At 46.8% G+C, this 20,373-nt stretch overlaps 1 protein-coding gene across 6 annotated transcripts in view; it reads right to left on the bottom strand.

Annotated features, from left to right (window-relative positions):
• Positions 1–1,453: 1,453 nt before the first annotated feature.
• ulk1b (unc-51 like autophagy activating kinase 1) overlaps positions 1,454–20,373 on the bottom strand; it is a 101,567-nt gene continuing 82,647 nt past the window's right edge. For 2 of the 6 annotated variants that reach the window (XM_060843375.1, XM_060843376.1), the window contains 5 exons: positions 15,922–16,103; positions 13,407–13,525; positions 11,828–11,985; positions 8,063–8,198; positions 1,456–3,324 (listed from right to left, as the gene is read on the bottom strand). In XM_060843375.1, coding sequence (XP_060699358.1) covers positions 3,269–3,324; positions 8,063–8,198; positions 11,828–11,985; positions 13,407–13,525; positions 15,922–16,103 — 651 coding nt within the window. In that variant the 3' untranslated portion in view covers positions 1,456–3,268. Of the gene's footprint in view, positions 3,325–8,062; positions 8,199–11,827; positions 11,986–13,406; positions 13,526–15,921; positions 16,104–20,373 lie in introns of all 6 variants that reach the window. The other 4 variants (XM_060843372.1, XM_060843374.1, XM_060843371.1 and 1 more) reach the window with 4 other exon arrangements.

The following is a 20,373-nucleotide window of genomic DNA, read 5'->3' as shown; positions in this document are numbered from 1 at the left end:
CCGGTCCTTGGTTTTAATGCTTCGTCCAAAGACACAGCTTCAGCAGAGCAGCGTTCCCTCGATACTGTACATCGAAGACTAACCTAAGACTTTATATCCTCAGCCCTGAAATGGAATTGAATGCTGAATCTCTCCTCATTCAGGGTTAGATTGCTACACTGAACTGACACATACGCAGAAAGAATCAATGAGCAGGTGTAGGCACAATGGACCAAATAGTGTTCTTCTCTTTGGTCAGATTCTATGATTTACTTTCCAGTGCTCTCAGTTGGGAAGATATTTATCTCCTTGAATGCAAAGTCATCGAAGGAAGGTGCAGCCTGTGCTCTGATGCCACTGAATCATGTTGTCTGATACCCGACTCCTGCCAATGATGCAAATGAAGATTAACGGCAATTTTAGAAACTGCCCACTTTTGTGGAAACTTGAAAATCCTTACAATGGTGAGGTGATTGATCTGATGTTGACACATATACACACAGGAGTTTGCTTCCTTTAAACACTAGTATAAGTCTTGGTGAAAAGACTCAGGTTAATTTGTTGGCAGAGATGACCTGGTCTGGCTGCAAATGGCACACACTCACAGAATATATTCCAAACAAAATCCCATACCTTTACCTGAACTCACACCCCAGGGAAATGGTTCCCCACAATGTCCCTGACAAAACCCTTTCAGTATTTTAAACACCTTGACTAGCTCACCCTTCAATCTTTATTCATTTAAGAGAAGATAAACCAGATTTAAGCAGACTGCCATCACTTACAAGTTAAAGGAAGGTCCCATGACAAAAAAGCACACGCTCTGTCCACATTGAGGTCGCACCAGTAATTGCACTGATAATTACTATGTTCAGATCACTATACAGTTCAATGGGATAAACATGACCATGTCACAGGGTCAAGGTCAAATAACCCCAATCCTCCCACATCTAAAATACTGCAGCCTAATTAAGGTGAACTCGCTCCAGCTGAGTGAACTGAATAATGATGCAGTTATCAATTAACAGAGGTGCACCTATAATTTCTGTTAAAATAAACTTTTTTAAAAAACACCTCATTGCCTGTAGTATACAAGAACTTTATCAACAGTTTAAAGCAGATTGTTATTTACATCATGTAACATCCTTGTAAAAGCTTCGACTCTGGGAACATACCTAGACTTCGAGCTAAACTTTGCTGTTGAGTTGTAAAATGATGCACAGGCTTAGAATTATATAAATCTAAAAAACAGAACCCTGCAGATGCTGGAAGTTACAGCATAAGGTCAGGCAGTACCTGTGGAGTGAGAAACCAAATTAACAGTATGGGTCAACGACCTTTCATCCTAATTGAACTACATTTATATAACAACGTAAAACAGTAAAACATTCCCAAGGCATGGCATAGGAGTATAAACAGTCCAAATGGGCCACATCAGAGGCATTTGTTCATCTGACGGATCTGGAGCTAGGGCAGACAGACACATGAACACAGAAAGTACTCATAGAAACTCAGTCCTCACAAGTAGATAATGGAGTGATCTTGAAACTCTCTTCAAAAGGGACTGGGAGCAGAACTGTCAAACGTTTCCAACTGTTTTATTTAGTTCTGTTCTGTTTTTGTACAGGTCAAAGACAAAAAAAAGGTTACAGCACACACAGAAATAAAGTCATAAATGAAAATGTTTCCAGCATTTTAACATTGTGGAATAACAAAACACACTTTGAATAGTTCCGACCTGAACGATGTAAGTCGAGAGCTGAGGATCAAGCTTTTGGGAAATTTATCAAACAAAAACTACACATCAATAACAAAGAAATTACCAAGGAACGGTTGTCTTGGAAACAGTTGATGTTTCGAGTACAGTAAATCACTCCAATTTGCTTACAATCCTCTCTGGCTTGAAGCAATAAATACTAACTGCTAACATTTATCTTACACAATTCAGGGTTAAGTCAAATGTTTGGTGGCATTGATATCTTTGCAATATATATATATTTTTGTGTACACACAGTGGCTAATTTTCAAGTATTTATGCAAGATAGAGGGAAAAGAAAATCATTGGTTGACAATGTGGCCTTGAAATTCATTATCCATTCAAGTGACAATTTGCTACAGTGTGGAACTGCAAGCACTCAATTATGTACACACACTTGTCCATTCAAACCCCTCACCATTCTCGTCCTCATGAGCTTCATTTACCTACTGAAACAAAGCAAAGTATTCACACACACCATCATGCACTCAGGTGCACACTCAATTATCTCACAAAAACCAAAACAATAAGTCCAGAAGAACAATCTACAGGGTGCGATTGTCTGTTATCGTTGCTAGTTTGTGAAATTCTCTTCGGAAATGTCTCCCAGGCAGAGTTCAACCGAGAAAAAATTCGGGTGTACACACACACACACACACACACACACACACAGACATATACACTCTCTCTCTGTCAGCCCATACTGTGCAGTACCAACTACATACTGAAATTCTCAGATAGTGCAACACATGAACAGATGAGAAATGGCAGGGTCTGAGGGGGCTAGAAGGTTTGGGAGAAAGGAAACAGGCTGACTGGATTTACACTTTGCATTCCATCCTTCTGTACTTACATCACATGGGCCACTGCGTGGTTCAAGTTCATAACCATGTAAAGCTAATATAAAGTGCACCTCTACCTTACAGGCTAGTGTGAGGGGGTTACTCGGGTGTGTGTTTGTGTGTGTGTGTGTGTGTGCACAATTAACACTTCAGACAAAAAAAGTGAGGAAAGTGCTTCAAGGCAGCATTCAATGGAAAACAACAAAAAAATCAACAGCTTAGTCACTCTGCAAATATCTCACTGACGTTTTGCAAGGCAAGTGTTTAATCTTCTTCTTTAGCAATCAACTAATGCTTTCTGTTTACTTGTTAATCACCAGACCACAGGGTCCAGGCTGAAGAGTCTTCAGGTAGGCCCAAATGCAATGTCAGAGAGAATTCCCACGGCAAGTATTCCTCTTCCATCAGGTGCCTTGTGAAGAGCTGCTGAAGGCTCCTCTTCATCAGAAGAATTCCACGGAACACCGAAGGTGTTCCTGTAATGGGGCACAGTTCATGAGAGGAGAGGAGGCGAGCGGGAGGGGAAAGAAGGTTTCCACTTCAAGTCCCCAGTGAGTCACTCGGTTCGCAGGATTACATGATAAAACTCCAAACCGCTCCTAGGGATGACTGGGATGGTTTGGATCCAGTATCCGGGATATCCTAGACACTGCAAGACCCAAGACGAGGGAAAGTGCTCCAGTGTGTAGCGTCACGCGCACAGTCCTGGCTGTAACGCAGACAGTCTGCGTTCAATGCTCTGTTTACCTAGTAAGAAGACAGCCAATGACAGCTTCTGTTAGTTGCAGAGGAATAAAGCACAATGGACCATCAGCTGATATGTTTGCATATGATGTACATTACTCAGTGATCGTGACTCCTTATAAGGACAGGTCCTCAGTACAGTACTCAGCGACATTAGATTCCTGACCGTCAGTGACATGATAGATTTGGAAATGTCTTTTACTCGAAAAGGCCATTGAGATGTCAGTGGGACTGGCAGGCAGGGGGCAGAGGACATTCAACACAGATAAGAATGAAGTGATTAACTTTTACAGGCAGAATCGCAGGAAAGCAGTGTAAATGAAAGGGTACTATTTGAAAGGGGAGTTAAGGGAGCAGAGGAATCTCAGTGTACATATGTATGAGTCATTAAAAGTAAGAGAGTGGTGTAAAAGCATTTTTAAAAAATGTACATTTGTCTTTATGGATAGTTTGTGCCAAAGGGCCTGTCTCCACGCAAAAGTGACGACTGCAGATGCTGGAAATCAGAGTCTAGATTAGGGTGGTGCTGGAAAAGCACAGCCAGTCAGGCAGCATCCGAGGAGCAGGAAAATCGGGGAAAAGTCCTGATGAATGACTTTTGCCCAAAACGTTAATTCTTCCTGCTCCTCAGATGCTGCCTGACTGGCTGTGCTTTTCCAGCACCACTCTGATCTAAATCCTGTCTCCATGCAGTAGGACTCTACAACTCTGGGGACACTGAGTACAAGACCATAAAGGTTATGCTGAACTCACAGAGATCTCTCCTAACCACACAGATCACCAAAGGCACTACAAAATCCTGGAGTAAGCGCGACTCAAACTGGGCCTCCTGATCCAGAGGTAAGGACACTACCGCTGTGCCACACAAGTCCCAACTTGAGAAATTACAATTTGAGCTTCATCAAAAGTACTGCACCCCAGAGTACTTGGTGCCTGGTTTCAGGAAAGTAAAGAGGGGACAGAAACAATTCTCGAGAATGGTTTCAGGGATGAGGAACTTCAGTGCTGAGGATAAACTGGAGAATTTGGGGCTGTTTTCTCTGGAAAACAAAACCTGAGCAGAGATTTCAGAGAAAGTTTCAAAATCAGGAAGGACCTGGTATATGTATGCAGGGAGTAACCATTCTCACTCGTTAACAGATCGAGAACCAGAAGGCAGAGATTGAAACTAATTGGTAAAAGAAGCAAAACTGAGAGATGGAAAAGCATGTTCATGCAGCGAGTGGTCAGGTCTGGAAAATACTTCGCCTGTAGGTACATCCCAGTCCAAACTTTCTAAAGAGAATTAATCTGTTCAACAGGATGGCACGCCCCCAGTGGCTTACCCTCTGACAGTGCAGCACTCCCTCAGCACTGACCCTCCGACAGTGCGGCACTCCCTCAGCACTGACCCTCCGACAGTGCGGCACTCCCTCAGCACTGACCCTCCAACAGTGCAGCACTCCCTCAGCACTGACCCTCCAACAGTGCAGCACTCCCTCAGCATTGACCCTCCAACAGTGCTGCACTCCCTCAGCACTGACCCTCCGACAGCGCAGTGCTCCCTCAGTACTGATCCTCCGACAGCGCGGCGCTCCCTCAGCACTGACCCTTTGACAGCGCAGTGCTCCCTCAGCACTGACCCTTTGACAGTGTAGCACTCCCTCAGTACTGTCCTTCTGACAGTGCGGTACTCCCTCAGTACTGACACTTTGACAGTGTGGCGCTCCCTCAGCACTGACCCTCTGACAGTGCAGCACTCACTCAGTACTGACCCTTTGACAGTGCGGCATTCCCTCAGTACTGACCCTCTGACAGTGCGGCACTCCCTCGGCACTGACCCTCTGACAGTGCGGCACTCCCTCGGCACTGACCCTCTGACAGTGCGGCACTCCTTTGGCACTGACCCTCTGATAGTGTGTCACTCTTTCACAATTGCCCCTGTGATTGTGCAGTATTGGTTTATATCCAAGGCAGCAGTATTGGCTTGAATTGGAGGAGTTCAGAGATAGGAGAAAGAACTGTACAGCACAGTACAGGCCCTTTGGCCCTTGATGTTGTGTTGACCTTTTATCCTACTCTAAGATCAAACTAACTACATATCCTACATTTTACTATCATCCATGTGCCTACATAAGAGTCACTTAAATGTTGCTTAGTCGTGTGCAGGGATGAGGTGGCTGGATTGTGTGTCAATTGGGAGAGTTTATAACAGATGGTGAAGTAACAGACTTGATGTATAAGGAGGAACTCTCTATATGCGTTGAACCTGTCCTCACCACCCTACCTTACAATGTCGATTTCTGAGCAGGCAGATGAGTGAAATGGAATTGGAATACTTGCTTAATGAACTGGTTATTCATTGATTGCAGTTAAAATGTTTCTAACAAAACTTGCTCAAGAACAGTATGCTAATCATTGCAAACAAAATAATTGCACTTGGAAAGTTATGTCATTGTAAAACTGTGTTTAGTTGGTGCTTTCAGGATTACATTGAGTCTTGTTAGGATCATGAAGGGCATGTCCGTAAGACATCAGAGCAGAATTAGGCCATACAGCCCATTGATTCTGTTCCACCATTCGATCATGGCTGTCAACCCCATTCTTCTTCCTCCTCCCCGTAACCCTTGATCCCCTTACTAATGAAGGACCTATCTACCTCTGTCTTAAAGATACTCAATGATTTGCCCTCCACAGCCCTCTTTGGCAATGAGTCCCACAGAGTCACCACCCTCTGGCTGAAGAAATTCCTCCCCATTTCCATTCTAAAGGGTCTTCCCTTCACTCTGAGGCTGTGCCCTCAGGTCCTAGTCTCTCCTGCAGGAAATATCTTCTCCACATCCATTCTGTCCAGATCTCTCAGTATTCTATAAGTTTCAATCAGATTCCCCATCTCATTCTTCAGCCTCCACCTCCTATAGCAGCTCATTCCATACATGCACCACTTTCTGTATGAAAAAGGTGCCCCTTTGGTCCCTTTTAAATTTGTCCCCTCTCACTTTAAATCTATGCCCTCTAGTTTTGAACTTCCCCATTCCAGGGAAGAGACTTTGTCTATTTATCCTATCTATGCCCCCCATGAGGTCACCCCTCAGCCTCCGATGCTCCAGGGAAAACAGCTCCAGCTTATTCAGCCTCTTCCTATAGCTCAAACCCTCCAACCCTTGTGACATCCTTGTAAATCTTTTCTGAACCATTTCAAGTTTCACAACATCTTTCTGATAGGAAGGAGACCAGAATTACACACAATATTCCAAAAGGCCTAACCAATGTCCTTTACAGCCACAACATGACCTCCCAACTCCTACACTCAATGCACTGACCAATAAAGGAAATGCCTTCCTCACTATCTACCTGTGACTCCACTTTCAAGGCGCTATGAACCTGCACTCCAAGGTCTCTTTGTTCAGTAACACTCCCAGGACCTTACCATTAAGCGTATAAGCCCTGCTAAGATTTGCTTTCCCAAAATGCAGCACCTCACATTTATCTAAATTAAACTCCATCTGCCACTCCTCAGCCCATTGGCCCATCTGATCAAGATCCTGTTGTAATCTGAGGTAATCTTCTTCACTGTCCACTACACCTCCAATTCTGGTGTCATCTGCAAACTTACTAACTGTACCTCCTATGTTCACATCCAAATCATTTATATAAATGACAAAAAGCAGTGGCCCCAGTACCAATCCTTGTGGCGCACCACTAGTCACAGGCCTCCAGTCTGAAAAGCTACCCTCCACCAGTACCCTCTAGCTTCTACCTTCAAGCCAGTTCTATGTCTAAATAGCTCGTTCTCCCTGTATTCCATGTGATACGCTAACCAGTGTACCATGAGGAACCTTGTCGAGTGCTTTACTGAATTTATCCCTTAATCCTTCTAAACTCATTGAATACAGACAGACCCAGTGCCCTTAACTGTACCTCATATGACAAGCACTTCATTCAAGAATCATTCTTATAAAATCCCTCCAACGCCCTCTGGATCACTTCCAACATTCTCTGGACCCCCTCCAACACCCTCTGGACCCCCTCCAACCCCAGCACATCCTTCTTTAGACACAGGTCCCAAAACTGCTCTCAATATTCTAAATGCAGCCTGACCAGAGTCTTATACAGCCTCAGCAGTACATCTCTGCTCTTATATTCTAGCTCCCTTGAAATAAATGCTAATGCTGCATTTCCCTTCCTAACTGCCAACTGAACCTGCATGGTGACCTTAAGAGATTTAGGGTGTAGGTTTGCTCGCTGAGCTGTAGGTTTGATATCCAGATGTTTCATTACCTGGCTAGGTAACATCATCAGTGGTGACCACCAAGTGAAGCGAAGCTGTTGTCTCCTGCTTTCTATTTATATCTTTCTCCTGGATGGGGTTCCTGGATGGTGATCACCACAAACCCCAGGAACCCCATCCAGGAGAAAGGTATAAATAGAAAGCAGGAGACAACAGCTTCGCTTCACTTGGAGGTCACCACTGATGATGTTACCTAGCCAGGTAATGAAACATCTGGATATCAAACCTACAGCTCAGCGAGCAAACCTACACCCTAAACCTCAACCTGAGCTACAGACCTTCACAAACCTTGCAAAAACGTGAAGAGAATCCTGAACTGAGACTCCCAAGTCCCTTTGTGCTTCAGATTTCCAAAGGCTTTGCCTTTTTTTGTAAATAAACTATGCCTGTATTCTTCATACCTAAGTATTCCATCCGCCCTCTGTCCTAACCTGTCCCCTGGACTGTAATGATTTAATAGAAGACTCTTACATTTGCTGATGTTGTCCACATCTTCCTGTTCCGTGATTATCTGAGAGAGACCCTCCATTAGCAGCAGTGCCTTGTGGTAGCGCTGGATACAGTCCTCTCCCTGCTGAAACATCTCATCCAATGCTGTGGACTGAACCTAAAATCAGACCAAAACACTACCATCATCCTCTTGCTTCAATCTCAGGGTTGGAGTTACCTGTCATTTGACTGATATGCAGGTGAGGGTCTTCCAACCTCTAAACAAATTGCCCTTTAATCTGAAATTGCTGTAAAACTCCAAAGGTCAGGTAGCATGTATTCAGAGAGAAACTGAATTAACATCTCGAGTCTAGTGACCCCTCTTCAGAAATGAGAGGAATTGTGAAGTGGTGGTTTAGTAGCTGCTGGTGGAGAGAGGGGAGGAGGAGCGAGTGGAACAGACAGAGAGGGTGCCCAGGGCAAAAGACAAAGGCAGTGATAAAGGAGTGAAAGAGATGCAAAATAGGTGCAAATGTTAGATTGGAAAGGAGAAAATATGTTATCTCTGCCAACAGCAAAGCTAATAAGACACAAATGAGAGCCAGCTATAGGAGGGTCAGAGTGTGGAAAATGGAGGACAGGGTTCCTCCTGATTGTGAAACTCAACACTGAATCCTAGAGGCTATTAAATATTTCAGAGCAGAAGCCCTGTACTCCATTCTCCTTATATCCCCCACCTTCCTCGTGTTGTCTTTACTTTCAGCAGAGTGAACACAGTTGTTTTTTTGCAATCTAACATTTACACCTATTTCATATCTCTTTGTTTTTTGAAGCATCACCATCTGCTCCACTGGCTCCTCCTCCCCGTCTGTTAGCAACAACAAAACTACCACTTTCCAACTTCTCAGGGTCGCTGACTCAAAACATTAACTCTGTTTCTCTCTCCACAGATGTTGACAGCTCTGCCGAGTTTCTCCAATGTCATGTAAAAATGTGAGAGGCACATCTGGGGATAATCCTCCCCTGTCCCTCCCCAAGAATTTGAGAGTTAGAATTCGAGACCTTTTCTGCATCAGGGAAGAAGCATTCACTATGTGAGGTTGTCATTGTTCACACTGTTTCCCTGACTATTCCCATTTCTGCCAATTTCTCCACATTCTCTCTCAGATCTCTGGGCCTGTACACCAGCTTGTCACAGACACAGACACTGAAAGGTCTCTTCCATATCTGAGTTTCTCATCTTTAAGGAGTCTATCTTTAATGATTCAAGGTGAATAACCTTTAACTCCCCCTCGTTTATCTCCAGCTGCCATAGCCTTATCCCTGACTTAATCTGTCCGTTTGTAACTCACTATTTCCAATTACACAGTTAGTGTTGTCTCTTCAGTTACTGTCTGTTTGGTGATAGGGCAAGAAAACAAGTTGAGATGGAAGATCAGTCATGAACAGTCTTGAGGGACCGAATGGTCTCATCCTACGTGCTTGTATATAAATCTTTATCCTCTCATCTATGTACAACTCAGCTCAGACTGTGCAAGCTGAGGGCTCAGTACTAATCCCTGGTGAGTAACATTCATCATGCCCACAGTTAGCTCCCAATACCATCTCTGCCTTCCAGCCAGTTACTAACAAGGCTGTCTGTAGTCCACTGTGCTTTCACTTTTCCTCATTATACTGTTCGAACATTGCTATCAACAACATCTGGCAACACATTCTAATGCACTGTGCTAGTGAGGTCATCAGAATTCTGCTAGATTCATCAGAAATGACTGACTCTTCACAAATCCACCCGGGCACACTGCAGCAACTCGCAAGGTCAGTCACCATGATCCTAATGACATCCTCACAGCCAATGGCAAACAAACACTGAAGTATTTACCAGATTTCTGTCTTACTTCTGGAGTGAGGTTAACAAGTTTATCAAATACAAATTTTGAACCAAGATTCAAAATAATGAGACAAATGCATTGGATTTTCTCCATTTGTTTTCTCTGATACATTTGGGTGGAAACCATCAAATCCTGGGGATGGTTTTCCTTAAGTCTCATTACTTTCTCCATTCCTATTCTGCAATTATTTTAGTCCACTCAGCTCCTTCCATAAATTCCTTTTTATGTTCCTTTGAATCGCTGAAATTTTATCCTTTCCTCCTTTGTGGAGACAGATATTGTCATTAAAGTTTTGTGTATTTTGAACTACAGCTGCATCTGTTCTTAATGGGGCCACATTTCCCTGTTTTCTGTATTGGTCTTTATTCTTTCATGAGATGTGGGCATCACTGGGAAGACCGTATTGATTGCCTAGCCCTAATTGCCTTTAAGCTAAGTGCCCTGTTTAGAGTTAGTGGGCAGTTACTAGCCCCTTAAAGACGGTAGTTAAGAGTCATCACATCAGTGTGGGTCTGGAGTCACATGTAGGCCAGACCAGGAAAGGATGGCAGATTTCCTTCCATTAGTGAACCAGGTGAGTTTTTACAACAGTTAATAATAAATTCCGGGTCATTGTCACTGAAATTTGGCTTTAGTTACAGATTTTCTAAAACTGAATTTTCAATTTCTACCAGTAGCCAAAATGGAATTTGAACTTGTGACCCCAGAACATTAAAAGCAAAATACAGTGTATGCTGAAACCTAAGGCAAGAATGGAAACTCAGCAAGTCTGGCAGCATCTATAGAGACAGAGAGAGAGAAAAAGAGATAGATAGAGAGAGAGAGAGAGAGAGCGTGAGAGTGTTAACATTTCAAGTGCAGTAACCCTTCTTCAGAACTCCCCAGACTACCAGTCTGTGCCTCACAATCACTAGTTCATTGACATTAAGACAACACAACCCTCTGCCCTTTGTTCTCTCAAATATTTATAAAAGCTTTTGCTGTTATTTTTGCAAATGTTTCCCCACATGGGACAATCTGGAACAAGATTAGATTCCCTACAATATGGAAACAGGCCCAACCAGTCCACATTGACCCTCTGAAGGGTAGCCCACCCAGACCCATTCCCCTGCCCTATACTCATCTCTGACAAATGCACCTAACACTATGGGCAATTCATCTGACCTGAACATCGTTGGACTGTGGGAGGAAACCCACACAGCCACAGGGAGATTGTGCAAATTCCACCCAGACAGTTGCTTCGAGGCTGGCATTGAACCTGGGACCCTGGTGCTGTGAGGCAGCAGTGCTAACCACTGAATCACCATGCCTATCCAACAAGAGGTGATAGGTTTGGGATAATGAACAGCAAATTTAAAACAGAGTTGAGTTGGAATTACTCCTGTCAAAGGGTGAACCTGTGGAATTCGCTTCCCCCAGAGTGCTGGGACATTGAGTAAATATGAAGAGGTAGACAGGTTTTTAATTAGTGATTGATTGAAAGGTTTCAGGGAGCAGATAGGAAAGGGGATTTCAGGCTGAGATTACTCAGCCATGATGCTTTGAGTGACAGGACAGGTTCGAGGGGCTGAATGGCCTCCTCCTGTTCCTAGTTCTGATGCTCTCTGGCAAGTTGTTTTTTTCCGATTTTGCACCATATTCATCTCTGGGCTGTAAACTCAAGGATAGGGACCCAAGAGAGAAACACAGGGCTAGTGCCAAGGGCAGAGCTGAGCCCTCTGCACCCTCCAACATTCTGCCCACTCTGCCTCATTCTCACCCCTGCAGCCCTCTCTGCTGCCTCCAGTCTTCCCTCCCTATCTCCCTCGCCCTCCTTTCCCCTCCCTGCCTAGCAGTAGGTGGAGAACGAGTCCTCAGTTGGCAAGGAACAGTGTGAAAGTGGTTATACCCCGGGTAGGAGAGACGGAGATATTTTTACCATCTGTACAGTATGACTGTAAATCAGCTTTGCTGCAGTGATGCTGTTTATTCTGTCCATGAGCCGTTGTTTATGAATGAAAAAGCGCTGGAGTCTGACCGTGAGACAGCGACAGTGAGACACACAGGATTTGTAGTGTTCGTTCAGCTTCTTCACCACTGCAGAGATACAAAGATCCACTTTCTTATTTCAATTTTAGGTTCAAGTCACGTTCTATTCTGGAATCATTATTACTGAGATAATATACCCTCTAAGCCACTCACCATCCTGACTTGGAAATATATCACCATTCCTTTACTGTCACTGGGTCAAAATTCTGGAACCCCCCACTAAGGGACATATGGACAGCAGTGGTTCAAGAGTGCAGGTTCATAGCTCCTCGAAAGTGGAGCCGTAGGTAGATAGGATAGTGAAGGTGGTGTTTGGTATGCTTTCCTTTATTGGTCAGAGTATTGAGTACAGGAGTTGGGAGGTCATGTTGCGGCTGTACAGGACATTGTTGAAATATTGAGTGCAATTCTGGTCTCCTTCCTATTGGAAAGATTTTGTGAAACTTGAAAGGGTTCAGAAAAGATTTACAAGGATGTCACCAGGGTTGGAGGATTTGAACTATAGGGAGCGGCTGAACAGGCTGGGGCTGTTTTCCCTGGAGCGTCGGAGGCTGAGGGGTGACCTTATAGAGGTCTATAAAATTATGGATAGGGTAAATAGACAAAGTCTTTTCCCTGGGGTCAGGGAGTCCAGAACTAGAGGGCATAGGTTTAGGGTGAGAGGGGAAAGATATAAAAGAGACCTAAGAGGCAACCTTTTCACACAGAGGGTGGTACGTGTATGGAATGAGCTGCCAGAGGATGTGGTGGAAGCTGGTACAATTGCAACATATCCGGTCAGCATGGACGAGTTGGACCGAAGGGTCTCTTTCCGTACTGTAAGTCTCTGTGACTCTCAAAAGAATACAGAGATTCCACCACCAGATTTAGGATCTGAGGTACAGTGCTGCACTGCAGAATTGGAACATGATTGAAACTTGGGTTCATGACAGGGATATGAGTAACTTGTCACATTGCACAGTACATGGTACAGCATCGCTGACTCTACCCTGGCCTCACGTTCAGACCAGGCAAAGTGTTGAGCCACTTCAGGACAAGGCTGGAGAAGATCTGGCAGCTCCCAGGACAGGACAGGACAGACCTTTATAGGGCTGACAGCTCGGCTTCAAACCAATGGCCATTTCTGACAAGAAAATGTGAATCAACTGAGTGAGAAGGGAGAGTGGGATTAATTACAATGCCCTTTCAAAGAACCAGCAAAGGCATGATGGGGGAATGGCCACCGTCTTTGTGCTCTCATTCTGGCACTCACTAAGTCGTGGCCAGATTTGCTGAGATGACTTGGTTAGATTTAATGCTGACTAAATGGTTTCTGTAACCTTTCCCAAACCAACTTTATCCAAAACACACTGAGTGTATCCAGGGCGTTGTTGTCATGGCGTGTTCCACTCGAGCTGGTCCTTTCACTGCTTGTGACCAGTTTGGGACGTGAGCCAGGGGATTACCCACAGTGGACAGAGCCAGCTCACCTTGTTTGACAGTTGATGATGGGCACAGCTTGCCAGCCTTGATCTGATTCTTGCTCATGTGTAAAGCTGATGCCAGGAGTTCAGTCACCTTCATATAGAGAACCAGCTGCTCCGCATAACTGCAATCATCAGGAACAAACAGGAACAGGGCAGTCAGCAAGAGATTGTGTATGTGTGTGTGTGCGTGTGTGTGTGTGTGTGTCAGAGAGAATGAGACAGAGAGAGAGAGAGAATGTGCACGTGAGAGAGAGGGAGAGAGAGTGTGTGTGTATATGAGAGAGAGAGAGCGTATGTGCGTGTCAGAGAGAGAGGAAGATAGTATACGTACATGTGTGTGTGAGAGAGAGAGAGAGACAGAGTGTGAGTGTGAGACAGAGTGTGAATGTGAGAGAGTGTGTGTGTGCGTGTGAGAGAGAGAGAGAAAGAGAGAGAAAAAGAGAGAATGTGCGTGTGTGAGAGAGGGAGAGAGTGTGTATAGCATGTATGCAAGAGTGTGTATAAGAGGGAGAGTATGCACGCATGTGTGCATGTGAAGGAGTATGTGTGTGTGAGAAAGAGAGAATGTGTATGTGGGAGGGTGATTGTATTTGTGTGTGTGGGAGAGAGAAAAGGGGAGGGGAGAGGGAGGGAGAGAGAGGGCTGAAGATGTGCATCAGTCCCCTGACACGCGAGTGCATCACTGCAGGTTCTTATTCTTGAAAGTAATTTCTGCTGATGTCTTGGAGTCAGATGTTTCTGATTCAATATTAAAGATTCAATTTCTGTAAAGGCCTTTAATACAGAGAAACATCAGTTGGTTCTCAGCAGGAGTATCATCAGAAAAGGTCTAACTCTGAGCGGGGCAGGTGCGTGACAGATTGCTCTCGCAGGTCAGTTCAAGGAGAGTCTCAGTGAAAGACAGAGAGGAAGAGAGATTTAGGGAAGGGAGTTCCAGAATTTAGGGCCCAAACAGCTGAAGGCACAGATGCCACTGACACAGTGACAGGAAACAGGGACCTTCAGTTAGGGAGGGATGGAGGGGCTGGAGGGGGTTACAGAGATAGGGAGGGGGTGTAGGGGCTGGTGGGGGGGTTACAGAGATAGGGAGGGATGTAGGGGCTGGAGGGGGTTACAGAGATAGGGAAGGGGTGTAGGGGCTGGAGGGGATTACAGAGATAGGGAGGGGGTCTAGGGGCTTGAGGGGATTACAGAGATAGGGAGGGGGTGTAGGGGCTGGTGGGGGGGTTACAGAGATAGGGAGGGATGTAGGGGCTGGAGGGGGTTACAGAGATAGGGAAGGGGTGTAGGGGCTGGAGGGGATTACAGAGATAGGGAGGGGGTCTAGGGGCTTGAGGGGATTACAGAGATAGGGAGGGGGTGTAGGGGGTTACAGAGATAGGGAGGGGGTGTAGGGGCTGGTGGGGGGGTTACAGAGATAGGGAGGGGTGTAGGGGCTGGAGGGGGTTACAGAGATAGGGAGAGGGTGTAGGGGCAGGGGGGTGTAGGGACTTGAGGGGATTACAGAGATAGGGAGGGGGTCTAGGGGCTTGAGGGGATTACAGAGATAGGGAGGGGGTCTAGGGGCTTGAGGGGATTACAGAGATAGGGAGGGGGTGTAGGGGGTTACAGAGATAGGGAGGGGGTGTAGGGGCTGGAGGAGGTTACAGAGATAGGGAGGGGTTGTAGGGGCTGGAGGGGGTTACAGAGATAGGGAGGGGGTTTAGGGGCTGGAGGGGGTTACAGAGATGGGGAGGGGGTGTAGGGACTGGAGGGGGTTACAGAGATAGGGAGGGGGTGTAGGGGCAGGGGGGTGTAGGGGCTAGAGGGGGTTACAGAGATAGGGAGGGGGTGTAGGGGGTTACAGAGATAGGGAGGGGGTGTAGGGGCTGGTGGGGGGGTTACAGAGATAGGGAGGGATGTAGGGGCTGGAGGGGGTTACAGAGATAGGGAGGGGGTTTAGGGGCTGGAGGGGGTTACAGAGATGGGGAGGGGGTGTAGGGACTGGAGGGGGTTACAGAGATAGGGAGGGGGTGTAGGGGCAGGGGGGTGTAGGGGCTAGAGGGGGTTACAGAGATAGGGAGGGGGTGTAGGGACTGGAGGGGGTTACAGAGATAGGGAGGGGGTGTAGGGGTGGGGAGGTGTAGGGATTGGAGGGGGTTACAGAGATAGGGAGGGGGTGTAGGGGCAGGGGGTGTAGGGGCTGGAGGGGGTTACAGAGATGGGGAGGGGGTGTAGGGGCTGGAGGAGGTGACAGTGATAGGGAGGGGGTGAGGGGCTGAAGGGGGTGACAGAGATTGGGAGGGGTGTAGGGGCTGGAGGAGGTGACAGTGATAGGGAGGGGGTGTAGGGGCTAGAGGAGGTGACAATGATAGGGAGGGATGTAGAGGCTGGAGATGATGACAGAGCGATTTGGGAATGAAGGAATGGAGGGGTTTGAAAGTCAGGTGGTAGTGTGTGATGTACTGGGCCATGCTGAATGACACTGAGCTGATACTGTAGATGCTGGAAGCTCCTGCTCCCTGTCTTTGAGACTCACCTCCACTCCTTACTCAGTAGACTAATCTGATCGGCGACCACACTCTCTTGGAGCTGGCTGGCAGAGCTGACTGAGCTGCAGACCATCTCAAAGGGGTTCCCCTTAGCCGACGCTATCTCCATCACACAGCGAACAAAGACCAGGGTGAATCGCAGGTTCTTCAGTATCTCGGTGTGTTCCTGCTGTGGATGACACAGACTCTTGATATAAACTCTGGAACTGACAGACACTAAACCCAACAACCAGCTACAGGGAAATCAAACAAACAACTGCGGACTCAGGGGGTCGGAAACACATTACAACAGAAATCGCAAGAGAAACTCAGCAGGTCAGGCAACTTCTGTGGAGGGAAAGCAGAGTGAATGTTTTGTGTGTAGTGACTGGCCACACTAACTGTGTAGTCTTCATTATTTAAAAACCTGTTATTTGCAAAAGACAAGTCAATGCTTAAAGTTATGAGTCTGCTGTATTTGATTTAATTGAGATTATGTGTAAAACTGTAGCACAGCACGAAAATAGACCCTTCGGTCCAACCCGTCCATGCTGACCAGATATCCCAACCCAATCTAGTCCCACCTGCCAGCACCCGGCCCATATCCCTCCAAACCTTCCTATTCATATACCAATCCAAAGGCCTCTTAAATGTTGCAATTGTACCAGCATCCACCACATCCTCTGGCAGCTCATTCCATACACGTACCACCCTCTGTGTGAAAAAGTTGCCCCTTAGGTCTCTTTTATATCTTTCCCCTCTCAACCTAAATCTATGCCCCTCTAGTTCTGGACTCCCCGACCCCAGTGAAGAGACTTTGTCTCCTTATCCCATCCATGCCCCTCATAATTTTATAAAACTCTATAAGGTATAAGAAATAAAATGGTTTGTTGCTATCACAGCACCCAATCTCCCCAGCGTTCCCACATGGAGAGCATCATTGAGGTTTTCCCGGGAATGGGATGTGGGAGTTAGATTTCCCTAATCACCATGGAACTGAATGTCTTGTTCTGCCATTCCAGAGGCTCCATTTAAAAGACCACCGTATTGCTGTGGGTCTGGACCCACATGGAGGCCAGACCCAGCTAAGGCTGGCACGTTTCCTTCCTTGATTGCCATTGGTGACCCAACTACATTTTTAAAACCCCCCCAGTCACCATGAGACAAAATTATCCCAATATTGTTGAAGTCAAAGTTCACTGTATGTCATCGTGGGATTTAAAGTCTGATCCCCTGAACACCTGCAGGTCAGTGATGTTACCACGACCACCCTCAGGACAGATGCCATGCTAACTGGTCAGGAGTACATCTCAGTTCATTTGGATAATACTTGCTTGTTTCTGAGTCAAAGGTAGTGGAGTACGTCCCACCCCAGACACGTTAGCTAATAAGTGGGACAGGCAGTGCCGAGGGAGTGCTGCACTGTTGGGACATGCTGACCTTCAGATCATCTCTACTTTCAAGGAGAATGGAACAGATCTCAGAGCCCTGTTGAAATGAAAAGCAGGGCATTCTTACTGATAATTTGGGCCTTTATTTTTATCCCTGCCCCAAAGTACATAAAATGCACAGGAATCTAATTGCAGTTTATGGGGTTTTATTGTGCGCAAATCATGTTCTTGTTCTTCATTCATTCAACATGGGTCTCACTGGCTGGGCCCAGCATTTATTACCATCCCTAGTTACCCCTTGAGAAGGTGGGGGTGAGCTACCTTCTTGAACCGCTGCAGTCCATGTGCTGTGGGTAGACCCACAATGCTCTTAGGGAGAGAATTCCAGGATTCTGACCCAGTGACACTGAAGGAACAGCGATACATTTTCAAGTCAGGATGGGGATTGGCTCGGAGGGGAACTTGCAGGGGGTGGTGTTCCCATGTATCTGCTGCCTTTGTCCTTCTCGATGGAAGTGGTCGTGGGTTTGGAAGGTGCAGTCTGAGGATCTTTGGTGAGTTTCTGCAGTGTATCTTGTAGATGGTACACACTGCTCCTACTGACCGTCAGTGATGCGGGGAGTGGATATTTATGGATGTGGGGCCAATCAAGCGACTGCTTTGTCCTGGATGGTGTCAAATCTCTTGAATGTTTTTGGAGCTGCACCCATCCAGATAAGTTACACTCCTGACTTGTGCCTTGCAGACAGGCTGTGTGGAGTCAAGAGATGAGTTACTTGCTGCAGGGTTCCTAGCCTCTGACCTGTTTTTGTAGCCACAGTGTTTATGTGGCTAGTCCAACTCAGCTGTTGGTCAATGGTAACCCCTGGATGTTGACAATGGTAATTTTGCATCAGGAAGGCCATTGGATGTCTGGGAGCCATGGTTAGTTTCTCTCTGTTTTGAGTTGGTCCTGGCCTGCCACTTGTGTGGTGTGAAACCTTCCTTGCCAATTGCATACACGGCAATGGTGGCTACAATGCAGAGAAAGACTATTATTGGCTGCAAAGTAGCATCCTGAGGTTGCAAAAGGCACCATTGGAATGCAAGTCTTTCCTTTTCCAAAAAACACCTTGAAATAAAACATCCCTCTGCTCGGGTGACAGAGATCATTATTCTGCAGCCTCATGATCTTAGGGAATGTTGTCTCTGATCGCTCTCCCTGCTCCTGACTCAAGAGTCAGGGAGGTAACTGTGAGACCAGCCTGCATATCTGCATCTCAGGCAGCTTTACCTACAGCAGCAATGCAAACATTCAGTATCTCAGCATCTCCCCTAAAGTAGCAGCTCAGTGTCACGCCCACAGCAACAGCACAGTATCACCCCTACAGCAACAGCTCAGTATCACCCCAACAGCAACAGCTCAGTATCACCACAACAGCACAGTATCACGCCCACAGCAACACCTCAATATCACACCCACAGCAACACCTCAATATCACACCCACAGCAACAGCTCAGTATCACACCCACAGCAACAGCTCAGTATCACCCCAACAGCAACAGCACAGTATCACGGCCACAGCAACAGCACAGTATCACCCCTACATCAACAGCACAGTCTCAACCCTACATCAACAGCACAGTCTCAACCCTACAGCAACAGCTCAGTATCACCCCCACAGCAACAGCACAGTATCACCCCTACATCAACAGCTCAGTATCATGCCCACAGCAACAGCACAGTCTCAACCCTACAGCAACAGCTCAGTATCACACCCACAGCAACAGCACAGTCTCAACCCTACAGCAACAGCTCAGTATCACCCCTACAGCAACAGCTCAGTATCACCCCTACATCAACAGCTCAGTATCACCCCTACATCAACAGCACAGTATCACCCCCACAGCAAAAGCTCAGTATCTTCCCTACAGCAACAGCTCAGCATCACCCCCACAGCAACGGCTCAGCATCACCCCACAGCAACAGCTCAGTATGATCCTGACAGCAACATCTCAGTATCACCCCCACAGCAACAGATCAGTGTCACCCCCACAGCAACAGATCAGTGTCACCCCCACAGCAACATCTCAGTATCACCCCCACAGCAACAGCTCAGTGTCTCCCCCACAGCAACAGCTCAGTATCACCCCCACAGCAACAGCTCAGTATCACCCCATAGCAACAGCTCAGTGTCTCCCCCACAGCAACAGCTCAGTATCACCCCCACAGCAACAGCTCAGTGTCTCCCCCACAGCAACAGCTCAGTATCACCCCCACAGCAACAGCTCAGTATCACCCCCAAAGCAACAGCTCAGCATCACCCCCACAGCAACAGCTCAGCGTCACCCCCACAGCAACAGGTCAGTATGATCCTGACAGCAACAGCTCAGTATCACCCCCATAGCAACATCTCAGCATCACCCCCACAGCAACATCTCAGCATCACCCCCACAGCAACATCTCAGCATCACCCCACAGCAAAAGCTCAGTATCTTCCCCACAGCAACATCTCAGCATCACCCCACAGCAACAGCTCAGTATCACCCCCAGAGCAACAGCTCAGTGTCACCCCCACAGCAAAAGCTCAGTATCACCCCCACAGCAACATCTCAGCATCACCCCACAACAGCTCAGTATCACCCCCACAGCAACAGCTCAGTGTCACCTCCACAGCAAAAGCTCAGCATCACCCCACAGCAACAGCTCAGTGTCACCCCCACAGCAAAAGCTCAGTATCACCCCCACAGCAACATCTCAGCATCACCCCCACAGCAACAGCTCAGTGTCTCCCCCACAGCAACAGCTCAGTATCACCCCCACAGCAACAGCTCAGTATCACCCCCAAAGCAACAGCTCAGCATCACCCCCACAGCAACAGCTCAGCGTCACCCCCACAGCAACAGGTCAGTATGATCCTGACAGCAACAGCTCAGTATCACCCCCATAGCAACATCTCAGCATCACCCCCACAGCAACATCTCAGCATCACCCCCACAGCAACATCTCAGCATCACCCCACAGCAAAAGCTCAGTATCTTCCCCACAGCAACATCTCAGCATCACCCCACAGCAACAGCTCAGTATCA

Source organism: Hemiscyllium ocellatum, chromosome 24 (genome assembly GCF_020745735.1).
Source record: "Hemiscyllium ocellatum isolate sHemOce1 chromosome 24, sHemOce1.pat.X.cur, whole genome shotgun sequence".
Lineage (NCBI taxonomy): Eukaryota > Metazoa > Chordata > Chondrichthyes > Orectolobiformes > Hemiscylliidae > Hemiscyllium > Hemiscyllium ocellatum.
This window is presented reverse-complemented; position numbering and strand designations above follow the sequence as displayed.